Source organism: Ursus maritimus, unplaced genomic scaffold (assembly GCF_017311325.1).
Source record: "Ursus maritimus isolate PB19 unplaced genomic scaffold, ASM1731132v1 scaffold_20, whole genome shotgun sequence".
NCBI classification, from domain to species: domain Eukaryota; kingdom Metazoa; phylum Chordata; class Mammalia; order Carnivora; family Ursidae; genus Ursus; species Ursus maritimus.
The window spans coordinates 7,030,762-7,046,723 of NW_024424453.1; the positions used below are offsets into that span (position 1 = coordinate 7,030,762).

A 15,962-nucleotide genomic window follows, 5' to 3' on the forward strand; every position below is an offset into this window, starting at 1 on the left:
TTACTTCAAGATAGTGCTTTAAGTTCAGTTCTTAAATATGTTTTAATTCTTAAAGTAAAAATGTCAAAGTGATTCAGAAGGTTAAAAGCATGGTTTTACAGCAAAACCTCATTTTTCTAAGATTAGTAAAGGGAGAGAGGGTGCAGGTGTATTTATTTCTCCTGATCCAAATTACATAATCCTCCAAATTAATGCTATCCTTTTAAGTTTCTCATATCCTGATTTGGGCAGCACTGGTCCAAACCCACACAAAGGAGGGATTAACCAAGCGTGCTCCTGGAGCTCCCGGACCTCAGAGTGGGAAGGAAAAAGAAGTAACCGACTCACTACCTGGAGCTCCTTTGCACTTTGCCCTGTGCCTGACATTGGGCGTGGTGTATAAGGAAGGTGCGCTCCAGACTGCATGTGAAGTACCCAGATTTCTTCCACGGAGAGGAAACTGGAAGCCCCAGAGACACTCCATAAAGGAAAAAGCCAGAACGCCCCTCCCTGCACTTCAGTAAAGGTCACTGAAAGGAAGGATGAAGTCCCAGCCCACCGAACCCACCGACTCCCTCCCCACACCTCCACCCTCGCCAGCCGCCAGCGGGAAAGGCCAAGGCTCTCCCCCTCGCAGGAACCAGTCGGTGATGTGGGCGGCAGCAGGGCGGGGCCACAGGAGCAGCCGTCGGAGCCAGCGCCCCTGCTGCAGCTTCCTGAATCGGAAGGAGGGAAGGAGGAAGAGAGGGAGGGTAGGAGCTGGCGATCCCGCCCACACTCAGCTCGACCAAGGCGTGCCGACTCTTCCGTCTCAGCCACCCAGCAGGAGGCTGAACCAGCGGTGCACTGCTCCCGTCCGGTCCCTTAAACTTGAGCAGCCGTAAGCTCCCACCAAGAATGGAAATCCCCCCGACCCACTTCCCAGCCTCCAGGGCAGCCTCGGTGGCGGAGAACTGCATCAACTACCAGCAGGGGACCCCCCACAAGGTGTTTCTGGTGCAGACTATCAAACAAGCCAGCATGGAGGTGAGTCCCGCAGAGGGCAGTGGGCGGGCTCCTGCACCTACTCGCTTTCCTTCCACTCCCGGGGGTCTCAGCCCCGTTCTTCGCGCGACTTCCCTTCCACTTCCACCCTTGCCTGTTTTGGGCCTAGCTGTTGACGTCAGGTCTAGGGAAGTTAACATTTCTGGGGATAGCTGACACTCCAGGACAGCCAGGGCTGTTTGTTTTTTCTTGGAAAGGCAGAGACATAGATACGGTTTTTAATGGCACTATTAAAAAGAAATGGAAAAATGTTCTAAATGTGAGCCGGCATTTTACCCTTTACTCAGTGAAAGCCGTAGGAACCACTCAAAAGAATCCCAAAACTGCTACTATGTTTCTCATCTACTACTCCAATCTGAACCAACAAAAGCTCCCGTCTTCCAAACAATACTTCTTTGCCTAAACTTTAGGAACAATCTTCATCAGACCCTTTGACCAAAATGAAGGGAGAAGCAAACAGCAAGACAAACTGACAACCAGAGAACAAAAACACTGTGGGCTGCTGTAAAAGATATGCTCCCTCTGGCAAAGGGTTAAATTAAATGCTTAAGGCCACAGCTGTCACTAACCAGGCTTGTTTCCATGTTACTAAAATGTAAGATTTGAGATTGTCGCTTAGTTATCGGACATAAATTTAACTGACAGTGTGTAAAAGCTGACGGGGAGTAGATGTTACTTCAAAAGTGCACCAGATAATTAGCTATACACTCTTAATTATATCTTGATTCAAAAGTGAAATACCCAAACAATTGTCTTACGGTTATAAAATTCGTTAAAGTATCACTTTGCAGGTCCACTAATGTACAAGTAAAAACAGTACTTAACATCTCTAACCACTTCGCAGTAATCTGCCCCCAAATGGAATTCACCTTCGTTGAACAGTCTTTGGAGGGTACACAGAGGGCTTTTTGAAAGTGTATTCAATGGTATATTCCTGTTTTCTGTCTTAGAATCAAAAGGTGTTTCACAATTTGTTTTGTAGAGAATTCAGGATCATAGATCCAGAAGCTGAAGTCCTCTGATACTTGAAAGTGATTTATAACCCATTTTATATATGCTTTTATCCCACTCTTCTGTTTTTATTCAAAATAAATCTCATAAAGGACCTCCTGAATTAGATGTTACATACATGGTGACATGCCTTTTTTAAGGTCTAAGGCTTTAATCATTTACCCTCACCAGTCAGCCCTCTGCCCCAACCAAATGAGAGTGTATTTTTCTAACAACACAAAGAACAGAGCTATTCTTGTAATAATTCATCGCATTTTCTTAACAGGATATTCCAGGAAGAGGACACAAGTATTGCCTTAAATTTTCTGTGGAAGAAATTATCCAAAAAGTAAGTGAAATGTCCTTCATTCTGAAATAAAATTTGACTCTATAAATATTTTAGATCACCTTTTGCAGATCAAATCATAGGATTAACTTTTTTTTTTTAAATTGTGAAATCCCTGCCTTGAAAAAAATAAAGAGCACACAAGGGTCAGATTATACTCTTTTAAAAATATATTCTGAGATACATGAAGTAATTCTATTGAGCTATTTAGAAAAGACTACACATTTCAGTTCAAATAAATTCCCTTAAAAATGTTGTATATTCTTAGGGCAGTCTGAACTTATGCCTAATATGAACAAATGAAGTAATTTACTCTCCAGTCACCATCACTTTATGTCTGCCTTTCTCATTCTGTTTTTGCTTTCATTTAAAGAAAGCCACTGCTTTTAGATATTTATGAGCAATAAAATCACCAAAATGATACCAATATGTTCATAGGAATCTTTCGGTAATGGGGCAGGGAAAGTTTTAAATATTATATACCTGCCAAATTACTAGTGAGATGAACTTTTTTAAAAAAGGAACTGCAATTTGTACCATAACCATTTTAAAATTAAAAAAAAAAAAAGCTTGCCCTTTTGTTGAGCATAATTCAGAAGAGATATAGGCTAAAAGATTAAAAGATATCTGAGTTGCTAGACAGCCATCTTTCCAAGCAGAACCAATGCTACTATTTTTTAATTTTACATCTAGATACAGATTACTTTATCTGGGCTTGAGAATATTTCTGTTATTTCAGAAGTAGAGGGTAGAGTAATAGACTTAAAAAAATAACCAAAGTCTAGAGGCAGTACATGAAGTCAGACTAAAATATGACCTTACAAACTGCACACCCATTTACACAGAAATAATGAAGTTTTAACGTGAAATATTAGATTATGATACTTTATAAGTTAAAAAATAAGTTGTCTATCTTAGATACCTTCAAGAAACCAGTAGGCCACACCCACTTAGATATCTCTGTAACAGATGCTCTGAAGTCAAGTTTGAAACACATTAGGGGGCCAGCCAACACTTTAACTGTTCTATCTCAAGAATGACAATTAGGAATGGATGGCCATTTACATGTAAAGATATTTTGCAAAATGTTTCAAACAGCAAGATACACTGAACTGTACTGCTGAAGTACTTTACCCTCTAACGGGACAAGATACTGCACCAGAAGTCAACTTCACATTTGAAGGAGAAATTGGAAAGAACCCAGATAAAGAAGATAACACATTTTATCAAAGACTCAAGTCCATGAAGGAACCACTTGAAGCACAAAATATTCCAGGTATATAAATATGGCATGGAAAAAAATTTTCAACTTTAAGATCAATATTAATTATCTGTGCTCAGAATGGTTAGATGTTAATAATATGTTGGAAATATACTGGCTTTTGCAAAAATATTCATTACCAGTCTAATTCAACAAAAAAGGGCCTTGCAAATTCACAGATCCATGGCTTAAATTATATTCTGTACACATTTGAAGGAAACTAAAATATGACTTAGAATTTAGATTTCTTAAAGGTTAACACTGTATATATGAAATAATTCCATTTACCATTTAAATGTTTCCCTCAACAGACAGCTTTGGAAATGTATCTCCAGAAATGAAGCCAGTTCGACACTTAGCCTGGGTTGCCTGTGGTTATATAATATGGCAGAATTCTACCGAAAACACATGGTATAAAATGGTAAAAATTCAAACTGTCAAGCAAGTGGTAAGCGATTTCTAGAAAATACACTATTAACAGGGTTTTATTTTACTAAAAGTGTGATAATTCAAAACTGGATAAATAGTGCTCCTTTAGTCATTTTGTATTTAAAATAGTGAACCTGGTATTTTGAAGGAGAGGTCAGTTACAACTAAAGCTAAAAAAGTTGAAGCTGCAGTTTCAAGAAAGTAAGTATTGAGTTATAAATAATTTGGCATTCAGTTTTTGTGCTCACCTTAATACAGATTATATCCTTTGGTGATCTAAATTTTGTATTCACATTTCTATAGCTATGCAATGAAACTACCTCTGCTTTTCTCCTCTATTGGAATGGTGGTGCCAGAGCTACTCAGAGACATGGCTGGCCTTTTTTTGCCCCAAGGATCAGCCAGAACAAATATCTGAGCGTCTTTTAATCTTTGTGAGGCTTGCTGTATATCATTTTCTTTTAAAACCCGTTTAGTCCTAATCTACAACGTCCTGTCTTACTGCTAGCCTGGCATTCTTTTAAGTCTGATATGGCTATTTAAAACTGCCTCTTTCTGGTCTTTAAAGACATAAAGTCAGCTTCACACTTTAGCTTTATTAATAGGTTAAAAAGAAAAAAAAGTCAACTGTTGCTACCTAACGGATATGAAGAAAAACAGAGTGCGAAGAAACCACAACAAACAGTTTTAGTTCTATAAGAGAAAAGGACTTTCCAAATGACTTGTTTCAGCTTGCTGGAAACAAACTGCAAGGCAGCCGGAGCACCTTTACTCCACAGGCTTTTGCAACCACTTATTAGACACCTACGGGCACTGGAGGGCAGGATACACAATCACAAGAGTTAGAATATGATGCCAAAACCTAACATAAATACCACAACAACATTTTAAGAAACAGAGCCTTTTTTTTGTTTTTTAAATTTTTGAGTAGGCTCTGCACCCAGAATGGAGTCCAGAAGAGGGCTTGAACTCACGACCCTGAGATCAAGGCCTGAGCTGGGATCAAGAGTCAGACGCTTAACCGTCTGAGCCACCCAGGCATCCCAACAGAGGATTTTTTTAATGCATTTCTGTAGACATCATCTTTGGTTACAAATTCCTACTGGGGTACTGAGGCTCAAATAATTAACAGATCCAGGTTACAGAGGTTATACAATCATCATCATGGTTTTCTAGGCATGATTTTGTATCAAAACATGCTCAACATAGTGCCAGAAGTTTTATGAAAGAAAACTCCTGCAACCCTTCATCAAAGTTTTAAAGCATTATTAAAATTTCAGTGGAAAGGTTTACTGCACATTTATAATCGCTATTAACCAAAGGGGCCACAGGAGCTCATGCTGCCCCTCGGAGGCCAGGGCTTGTTTGAACACATTGATCATAATCTCTGTACAGCAATCTCTGGTGAATGTAGTTTTAAACTATGTGGATGAAGTATTTCTGTGTAGCTGATGGTATAAATACTTTATATGCCCAAAACAATAAGCAGCACACACCATATTAACTACACTCGTTACATTTCCTATTCTCAGTTTTTAAAAGGAGAATTTCTATTATAAAATTGGTTTCCTTTCATGTAAACACTCATTTCAGTAGTTTATCCCTCAAAACGATGCTTTTTTGAACAATAGAAACATTAAGGAAATCTTAAATGACAAACTTCAGATCATACTGCTCTGAGGTAGGTATCACAACTCAGAACCTAAGAAAGGATACACAACTTTTAGAGTAACAGGTGAAAAATCACGCTTTTAAAATGTAGTTTGAAAGAAAACTTTTTTTATAAGAACATAGTTTTTCTTTCTTTTTTTTTTTGGAGAGACAGAGAGTGGGCATGGGCATTGGGTAGGAAAGGCAGAGGGTGGGAGAGGGAATCTCAAGCAGGCTCCAAACCCAGTGCCAGCCCAATGCAGGGCTCCCTCTCATGACCCTGAGATCGTGACCTGAGCCAAAACCAAGAGCTGGACACTTAACCGCCTAAGCCACCCACGTGCCCCAATTTATTTATCAGGCTAAATAAATCATAACATTCAATTTTTGTTTTTACTTATTAATTGGAAGTATTATCACCTAATAACAAAAGCTGAATTTTAAAATGAACATATCATTTTTGCCAACGATACTAGTTTCAAACACCAGGTTTTTATTTTTTATGATAGCAAAGAAATGATGACTTCATTGAGTTAGACTACACCGTTCTACTTCATGACATTGCATCTCAGGTAAAGTATCATTTACCTTTATCTGATGAGACTTTGAAAACGGAGACTTGTTTTATAGCCACAGTGTATGCCTTATTAATTTTGACTCTAAATCAGAATTCATGTAAATTAATATAGACACCAGGTTGAAGTATATACTTGTAGCCATTTAACTTCTTTTTTGCTGTTCTTTGTAAGGACTGTTTTGTCTCTAACAAAATCTAAACCCAACATTGTTTTCTTAAATGTTTTCTGAATTTTGTCATAGCATTAGTTTCCTTTACTTGCAGGAGATTATTCCTTGGCAAATGCAAGTTCTCTGGCATCCGCAATATGGTACTAAAGTCAAACATAACAGCCGTCTGCCGAAGGAGGCACAGCTGGAATAAATGAAGACCTTAACACCAAAGTGTCAACATGCTTATCAATGATGCGTGTATGCCAGTCTTCATGATACCTAGTTTATGGGGCCGAGCAAATCCCAAAATGTCACTTTGTATACATGTCTTCATTACAGTATAGAACTATACAGATTCCAGACACTATCATGATGTAAAAGTGTCCCAGCACTAATAGTGGTATGTATATCCCATAATAAAAAGCTTCAATTCTGGCCTCACAGTATGTTTAATTGTGTTGCATACTTACGGGACAGGGGCAGTAATGGTCTCTCTAAAAGCAACTTTTGGCTTTCCTGTGACACAAGGACAGCCATATTCTCTTTCCATCCTCTAAAAAGAAGAAGGGAGATAATTTTTTGGTATACTTAAAAAAATAAACTGAAAGAAAAATCATAAGAATCTTAATTACCTTTGAAGCACTCATTTAAATATGATACAAAATGATCAATCTTAAATCACTTAAGTATCTTACAAAGGTTAAATACATGATATTAAGTAATACAAACTACTTTTAAAGATTTTATATAAATGAATTCTAATTTAGACTGTTTAACTACACTTACCTCTAATTAATCTATCCACTAAAACTTCAGCTTTGTTTCTTATTACATATTCTCTGAAATAGCCTATGAATCTGTTGTCAGGGCTTTCTACTACCTTAACTTCAAAAATATGATCACAACCAGAATTTTTATTCATAAGCCAAACAGCTTTTGCCTCCATTCATAGATACAGAAGACCTTTTCTGTTTCCTAGGGAAAATACAGCCCATATAATCTTTCTACTATCTAAATTCTAATGATTTTCAAGTACTGACTTGAGAAGAAAACAGGCAAGAAATGGCCTCAAGAGTGGGTCCTGGTGGGCCAACTTCCTCCGCAGGTCTCTCCCTGCAGGTTGTCTCCCTGGCTGGGACCCAACTAACCATGACCTAGGGGTGGACGGATGCTCTTACTGCAAATATTTGAGTCTTGCTCTAGGAGTCTGCAAATGTTTTACAAATAACAGGATTTAGAATTCAAAAATACTTAATCTGTAAGAGACAGTAACATTTGTAACACAGTATAGCACATCTGGATACAAACCAAATGTTGTCTGAAGAACCACTATTATTTTACAGTCATTAGACTGAGAATTATTAACTTGTAACAAAGCACAGACATAAATAAAATGAATTTAAGTCAACTTCCTTGTTATTCATTACCTGAGCATAGATTTCTAAGTGTAATTCTCCCATTCCAGATACAATTGTCTCTTTGCTCTCAGTGTCGAAGTGGACTTTAAATGTGGGATCTTCTCTTGTAAATCTGCCGATACCTTTTGAAAATTTTTCCAGATCATTCTTTAAAAAAAGAGTCATTACACTTTTTAGTAAACGTGATAAGCAATGGGATTGTTGAAAGAATTTTACTAAATGAAATCAAGTACATTAACAGGAAATAACAATGATCCCCATCCAGTTCCTAGGTCAAACCCTTTCAATATGTGAGCTGGGACATCACACAGTGGAGAGAGCAGGGAATAGCTGGCTGACAGAATTTTCTTTCCACAGCAAGATAAAAAACAAGACTGTAGGGCTTAACTATGCCCTTTCCTATTTTATTCTTGGATATACATAGAAACTGTCCATTTGGGGAAAACTGTCCATTTGGGGAAAACTTTCTCCATGAAGGAGAAAGGAGAATCTGTGTTACTCTATTACATTTCAGAAATTCTATACATAGGGGCGCCTGGGTGGCACAGCTTGGTTAAGCGCCTGCCTTCGGCTCAGGGCGTGATCCCGGCGTTATGGGATCGAGCCCCACATCGGGCTCCTCCGCTATGGGCCTGCTTCTTCCTCTCCCACTCCCCCTGCTTGTGTTCCCTCTCTCACTGGCTGTCTCTATCTCTGTCGAATAAATAAAATCTTAAAAAAAAAAAAAAAAAGAAATTCTATACATAATCAAAGGAATCAGCATGTTTACCACCACTTGATTGTAGAGTCAAGCAGAACAGTTAAGACGAAGAGTAAGGCAGATGGCACACCGAGACTTCTCCCTTTCAAAGCAACCTGCTTGGATGTGATTGCATGCACCCTTATTCTCCTTAGATATAATTCCATACGTGGTAAGTAAAATTATGGTCCTCTAGGGATCTGCCCTAATCCCCCAAACCCAGGAATGATACTTTATGTGGTGAAGGGGACTGTGCAGATATGATTAAAGTTACAGACTCTGCGATGGGAAGATTACCATGAAGAATCTGGGTTGGCCCAATGTAATCACATGTGCCTTTAAAAAGGAAGAGGAAAACAGAAGGGTTAAGTTAGAAAGATGGAATGAGGGAAGAAGAGGCAGAAGAAATCTGAAGCACAGAAGGGACTGATTTCGTGGTTGAGAGCACTGAAGACAAGAGGATGGGGCCACAAGCCTACGAAAATGGACAGCCTCTAGAAGCCAGAAACAGGCCCCAGGTGGCAGTCATCAAAGAAATGGGGACCCCAGTCCCAACAGTCACAAGGAGCTGAATTTTGCCAAAAATCTGAGTAAGCAAAAAAAGAAAAAAAAAATGTCCCCCAGAGACTCCAGAAAGGAACAGTCCTGTCAATATCTTGATTTCAGTCGATTAAGAACAATGTCAGATTTCTAACAGTGTAAAAGAATACATTTGTGCTATTTTAAGCCACCAAGTGTCTGGTACTTTCTTATGGCAGCAATAGAAAACTAACACCCCCGAATCACCAGTATTTAACAGCTATCACGTGTGCATGGAACTGTGCTGTATGTTTTGAATATGTACCTCAAATTCTAACCACAATGCTGCAAGCCAGAATTACCCACATTGCACAGGTGAGGAAACTAGGTGTAGAAAGGTTGAGTGACCTGCTCAAGGCCACAGAGCTAGCGCATGCCAAAGCCGGGACTGAGTCCTCGGTCAGGCTCTCTCTGAAGTCTTCTGCCTTTTCCCCACGTTACCCAGGTACTCCCAACTTACAAGATCATCCCTGCCCCCGCCCCCGCTAGCGAGAGCCACAGCTTCACGCAGTGACTTCAGTATGTTATTTAAATTAACGTACTGCAGCGAGCAGACGACCCTGAGACACCACGAACCTTTTAGATATCGATGCCTTTGATTTTCCTCCACTGTTGGAAACTATCAACAGTTAAATATCGTATATAAACTCTGAAGTAGGGATGAAGAAGCATAGTATCTTTAACTTCTCTCCCTGATTATGCAGAAGGGAAAAGCCAGCAATTTAGCAAAGCACCTGGCAATGTGGCATTTCCCTGTGTGGTAAGATGCCACGGTTTGCCTTTCCTCAAATTTCTGAGATGGAATGACATAATGTTTCTTGCTCCCTCAACATCCTCTTTTCTATACTGAGAAGGGTCTGGAAAAGCTCATTTACTCAAAACAGAGGAAGAAGTACCTGTTAATGCATCCACAAGACAATACATCAGAGTATGTTCTGTAAACAATAGTTCCCAGATGACAAAAGGTCATAAAATAGTCACTCAATGCATGAATGAGTTCATTTCCATTTACCATATTAACATGACTGTTATGAATGTTAAAGCAACATAAGAACACAAACAATTATGGCAGCAATGCAAACCAATTCCAATGGCAGTAATGTGAGTAAGAACCTATCAAGCAATTCTGGTTTCATAAAAAGCTAAATGACAGCAAATGCAACCATAAAACTATTATATTTGAAACTGAGAAAGGGGTGCCCAGGCGGTTCAGTTGGTTAACTGTCTGACTCTTGGATCTCACTCAGGTCTTGATCTCAGGGTCCTGAGCTCAAGCCCCATATCCACACCCAGCATGGAGCCTACTCAAAAAAAAAAAAAAAAAAAAAAAAAAAAAGTGATGGGGCGCCTGGTGGCTCAGTCAGTTAGCTTCTGGCTTCAGCTCAGGTCATGACCCCAGAGGCCTGGGATCACCTTACATCGGGCTCCCTGCTCAGAGGCGAGTCTGCTTCTCCCCCTGCTCCTGCTCCCTCTCCTTCTCTCTCAAATAAATAAATACAATCTTTAAAAAAAAAAAAAGGTGAGAAAGTCTTGTTTGCAGGCTTTCCATGTTATAATCAGACATATACTTTATAACTACCTCAAATCCAGAGATGTATTATAATCCATGAGGCAATTAACCCATGTAGTAATCTAATGTACTTCAGCGAGGTTTTACAACTTAGGACAAATGTCCCTGTTCCCCCCTTTTCCTTTACAATTCCTTTATGATCTGGATATAGGAAAATATTCTTACCACTTTGGAGCCAAGGATACTGTAAAGAGTCAGAAAGCACAGTCTTGTGCCTATTTAATACCATCAATTTTTTCAGATATAGTGAGAACTAATTATTACCAAGAGACTGGTAGTTTTAGAAGGTGATCTCAATACCAAAAGAAGAAATAGAGACCATAAGACTGCTGGTTATCACAAGATACTATGTGCACTGTGGAGAAAGATAAAAAAGAGCTCAAGTTTTTATTGTGCTGTACTGAGACTGAAATCAAAATCCTACCTTGTTGGAAGGCTTCATTGCTACTGAAATGACAGGATCAGGAACATGAATTGACTCCTAAAATATTTTTTAAAAGAAAAGAGAAGAATTCAAATACAGTACTGTTTGGGTCAGGGATGGACTAATTTTAATGTGCTACTTACAAAAGAACAAAGGACAAATACTAGTCAACATGTTTATGCTAGACAATATATATCTTGGTCTGCTTTGTATTAAATATATCAATATAAATATAACACATTAATAAATAAATGCATATATTTACACGATCTCCTCCCTTCCAAAATAACAAAAATAACTTGTTTATAACTGTTTAAGACCCTTAAGTTTATCGACACATTCATTTTAAACATAATCGTAATGAACCCAAATGCCAAGATGTAAAATTCTTATTGGCTAGTGGCTACACGAGCTGTTGCTGTCTTTTGATAAATTACTTTAATCAAAATATACCACAACTGATAAAACAGAGAAAGGGCACTAGATTCCTTATACATAAAATACCTCATTCAGTCACAACTCTGACAAGCAGATATTATTATCCCCATTTTACAAATAAAATCATTAAAGGCTTGGAAAGACAAAATAACTCCGCAGAGGTGAGACTCTAATCAAGGTCTATTTGCTTCAAAGCCTAAGCACTTCCCACAACTTCCAGTCCTTCATATTACTAAATACAAGTATTTAGAGAAGGCCTTATCAACAATATTTGTTTACACACCATGCCCCTTCTCTAGATCCCCCAAAAACCTGTACAGATTTTGATTTCCTGTAGTATCTTAAATCAACCTGTAAAACCATAGACATCAGAGAATATCTTATACAGAAAAGCTAAATTATAAAATTATTAATTCATCACATAATACAGGGACTATTATAGTGCTCATCTGTTAGGGCTGGACCAGTTCTTATGTAAATGACCCACTGTAAATTTCTTCATGGCAAATTACCCATCCCCGAACGTACTCATATTCTTTCTTTACTGAATTCAGGAGAGGGACCACCCCCATGGAGAGAGGATCATACTGTCGGAGAGCCTACTCTCCTACAGGGGCAAAAGAGAGAAGTGAGTGAAGGGGACTCAAGGCAGAAAGTGCCCAAGCATGCTCTTCCCTTCGGGACCCCTCAGTCATGAAAAAGGACCTCTGAGTTCCACAGGGAAGGCTGTGTGCAGTAAGTCAGACTGTCTGGTTGAGCAAGGTTCCATTCTGTTATCCCCTAGTCTACACGTTACCGTTCTCTGGGGGATTGAGGCTAGGGCCCACTCTGGCTGTTATGTTCGTAAGTGGCCATCCACTGGGACCAGCCTGATCCTAGTGATAGGAATTAGAGAGGAATCCGCAATGGGAAAGCAAATCTCTGAGTAGAGGAGTCAGCGCCACACAGTTCAGGTGTATCTAGTGAAGATTTTTCCCTCCACACTAAACCTTAGAGGACTGTGGAATCATTTTACTAAGAAAAACCAGATAGGTTAGCTTACACAGAGCACTTGTCTAACTGACATGCAAAGAGCCAAGACAAACCTATAGTGATCCCTGTGGCAATAAATGAAAAGTTCTGTGATTGTTTTTCTGAACTACTAAATGTACTACACAAACACATAGACTTCTAAAACTCAAGTGATAAACAGCTTCGAAATTAAATGACTTACCATAGAAAGGCCACTGTTACTTTTGTTTGTGAATGTGTCTCCACTAGCACAGTCAATGCCAAACAACGCACAGATGTCTCCTGCATACACTTCCTCAACATCCTGAATAAAGAACACAAAATAGTACTTGCAAATAATACAAATCAGGACATGGTAACTGAAGAGTGATCGCACAACGAACACACTGTACATAAACACACATGGCAGCATCTCACCACGCATTCTACAGAGAATGGATCTGCTAGAACCAATGTAATACCAATCATCAACCAAGGCAAGATTTACCTTGAATAGGGCCTTTATTTAAACCACATCTCAACTGACAAGATTTTACTTTACACAGAAACTCAGAGCTATGGCCTCACTAGCGGGAGGATCTGTAGTACTGACAGAACACAGCCTTATACTGCCGAAGGCATTTCTGTGGATTAAAAAGGATGTCGTACATGGGCTGCGACAGTCCAACAATGAGATATGCAAGACGGAGATGTACAAGGAAAAACTGCAAAGGAAGTTTTGAAAACAAAGGCGGGAGAATTCAGCCCATTGTACTTAAAATAACCTTAATTTCTCACAGATGCAAGCAGTCAAATAAACACAGGAAATCTAAGAACAAAGCACTGGTGCCTCTTAAGCTTCCTAGTTTTTGTCCATTTATACTGACAGCTCATTCATAACAGCTGTGGCTGTGAATGACAAGGGTGCCTGAGTCTCTATCGGTCCACAGATGTAAACATCTCGTAGCCTCTGGCCCATAAAAACATCTGTGACAATCACTAATCCCTGTATCAGGCCCCCTGCTGCCTATCTCACAGAACAGCAATAACATCCAATTTTGAAAGACTGCTTATTCATCTTCCAGGAAAGACAGTTATGGCTACCACAAATTTCTGAATGTCGTTAAGAGTTTGCTCAGACTAATAAACTTCTCTAGGAATATAGAGCTGACTGGGGAAAGAGCAGGAGTAGGAGACAACCCCACACACTCGGCATTTCTACTAAGGCTTAACCCTAAAAGACCACATAGAAGGCTAGAATAGATTCAGAGGCAATTCAAAAATTCAAGCCATAAATCAAAGTTTATTTCCCAGATAAGACCTTGAGAGGTTCTCAATCTTCAGACGGATTCGAGCACCTATATGATCCTTCTGGGGGTGTTCGTTCTATAACAGGAATAAAAAACTCTGGGATTCAACAGGGCTTTTCACACGGGGCCATATTTCTGAAAGTAAATTCACTGAACAATGTGGGACACTGTGTGTGAACTGATTACTCTCAATTACCTTCGAGAACCACAGTTCCACTGTCCCAATCTGTTACACTCTTTGTAATGACAGCTCTTGAGAAAGGTGCTAAATCTTGGGTTCTGGGTTCTAAGTCTTAGGGAACTGACTGGCCCTTCTCCTTAACCTCGGCCATTGAGGAAATACAGCTAATCACAGTGTATAAAATGTGTCCTGAACATCTGCCAATTTAGCCCATACCAAAGTGCTCCATCAGAATTATAGCACAACTAAGTAAAAAGGAAGAAGCTAGAAAAATATTCAAATAGAAGTGACTTTCTTGTGGGGTCGGGATACCAAGAAGGTAGATCTATTTCACCTGCATCAGAGAAATTTCTGATCTGCCAGGAAAGACATATACTTGCCTCCATCATGTCAGCATGCAGGCGAACCAGCCGCTGCACCCGCACTTTCTTTCCTGTTCTTGTGTTGTAGATGGTGTCACCCTTCTTCAGCTCTCCTTGATAATTGCGGACATAAGTTAACTGTCCAAATCGCCCAGCCTACAAGTCAAGATTGGGTAAAGCAGAAAGAAGAATAAGCAAACTTAAGAATCAAAATTAAGAGGAAAAACTTCACGACAACCTCCAATTATTCCCTATCAATTTTAGTAGTATATTTTATACATGCTTTGGCTTATTGTCTGAAATACTTAAATACTAGCTTTAAATATACATGAGTTACATGGTTATTGTTGATCTTTTTGGTACTACTTCTGATGCCTCTAAAATAAAAATTAGAAAATAATTTTAAATTGTGTATGCAATAAGGTAACATCCTTCTGCTTTCTATTATTATTTCTTAAGTTTGGTTTAATACAATTAAAATATAAAACACAAATAAGTTATAATTATACAAAGACAACAAAAATATATTTAGAAATGTTAAGACTATACATCTAAAAAAAAAAACTTTTGACATAGAACCTAGAAAGCTACATAAATAAGCATTCTTTAAAGTAACTGAATATAAAATAATCAAGAGTCAACTCCTCAATACTACCACTAACCAATGTTTTAAAAGTTGCCAATTCTTCCCATATTAATTTACAGGTTTAACACAACAGCAATAAAAATCCCAAGAGGAATTTTTAAACATATGATTAATAAGAATAAATGGATAAAAATAGAAATTTCTGAAGTATTATGGCAATGAGAAGAAGCTAACCATGACCAATATACAAACATACTAAATATTCCAAACTTAAAAGGTACAGAAGTAGCACAAATTAAACTGACTAGCCCACAGAGTAAAAATATCTAAAATGTAAAATACATTTGTCAACAGATGATGAAGACAAGAGACAGAACAATGGAAAAGTACAGCATTGTTGCAAAACTGGGAGCTGGACAACTGGTCCTCTATTTGGAGGCAGAGGAGACACATTTAGAGTCCACCTCACAGGACCCCGCAAAACAAATTCCAGTTAAATTAACAATGAAAAAAGAACCGTCATACAAAAAGTAGAAAACATTTATGAAATATATACAAAGAAGAGGGTTTCTAAGGTTAAAAATGAGAGAACTACAAAAGACTGATACATTTCACTATAAATTTTAAACTGCTGATCGTTTTTAAAAATAAGCTTTATTAGAGAAAGATCATTTAATAAACACTTTAACACTAATTTAAAAATAAGAAGTGACACCATTGCAAAGAGGAATTGTAACTGCATAATCAATATATGGAAAAATGTTCTCTACCATTAGGAAATAAAGCAAGATATAAAATACTATTTACAAAAAAGGACTTAAAGCAAGATGAATTATTAACTTTCACTTATAAAACCAGTAATAATTTTAAAATAATAATGTTGATAAAGACTCAGAAATATGAAAGAAACCTGGCAATAAACCATTAAATATTAAAA

At 38.3% G+C, this 15,962-nt stretch overlaps 2 protein-coding genes across 3 annotated transcripts in view; one reads left to right on the forward strand and one right to left on the reverse strand.

The window, feature by feature from the left end:
- GFM1 (G elongation factor mitochondrial 1) overlaps positions 1-15,962 on the reverse strand; it is a 42,518-nt gene that overhangs the window by 13,094 nt on the left and 13,462 nt on the right. Inside the window, exons 9-13 of the mRNA XM_008706720.2 lie at positions 14,458-14,595; positions 12,810-12,911; positions 11,159-11,215; positions 7,856-7,993; positions 6,899-6,981 (exon numbers count right to left, since the gene is read on the reverse strand). Of these exons, the coding sequence (XP_008704942.1) occupies positions 6,899-6,981; positions 7,856-7,993; positions 11,159-11,215; positions 12,810-12,911; positions 14,458-14,595 (518 nt within the window). The remainder of the gene's footprint in view (positions 1-6,898; positions 6,982-7,855; positions 7,994-11,158; positions 11,216-12,809; positions 12,912-14,457; positions 14,596-15,962) is intronic.
- On the forward strand, positions 724-6,869 carry LXN (latexin). 2 transcript variants are annotated; one of them, XM_008706711.2, is made up of 6 exons: positions 732-1,005; positions 2,300-2,362; positions 3,458-3,635; positions 3,932-4,068; positions 6,209-6,271; positions 6,541-6,869. In XM_008706711.2, the coding sequence occupies exons 1-6, from the start codon at positions 877-879 to the stop codon at positions 6,637-6,639; spliced, it is 669 nt and encodes a 222-aa protein (XP_008704933.1). In that variant the 5' UTR covers positions 732-876; the 3' UTR covers positions 6,640-6,869. The 2 variants fall into 2 exon arrangements, with proteins under 2 accessions (XP_040492569.1, XP_008704933.1); XM_040636635.1 differs by lacking the exon at positions 6,209-6,271 and having other exon boundaries at positions 724-1,005.

What these genes read in the sequence shown, in the direction of transcription:
- LXN (XM_008706711.2), top strand. Translation starts at nt 877, where the DNA reads ATGGAAATCCCCCCGACCCACTTCCCAGCCTCCAGGGCAGCCTCGGTG. An exon ending in TGAAGCACAAAATATTCCAG is followed by an intron (nt 3,636 to 3,931) that starts GTATATAAATAT and finishes TTCCCTCAACAG; the next exon opens with ACAGCTTTGGAAATGTATCT. An exon ending in TTCATGACATTGCATCTCAG is followed by an intron (nt 6,272 to 6,540) that starts GTAAAGTATCAT and finishes CTTTACTTGCAG; the next exon opens with GAGATTATTCCTTGGCAAAT.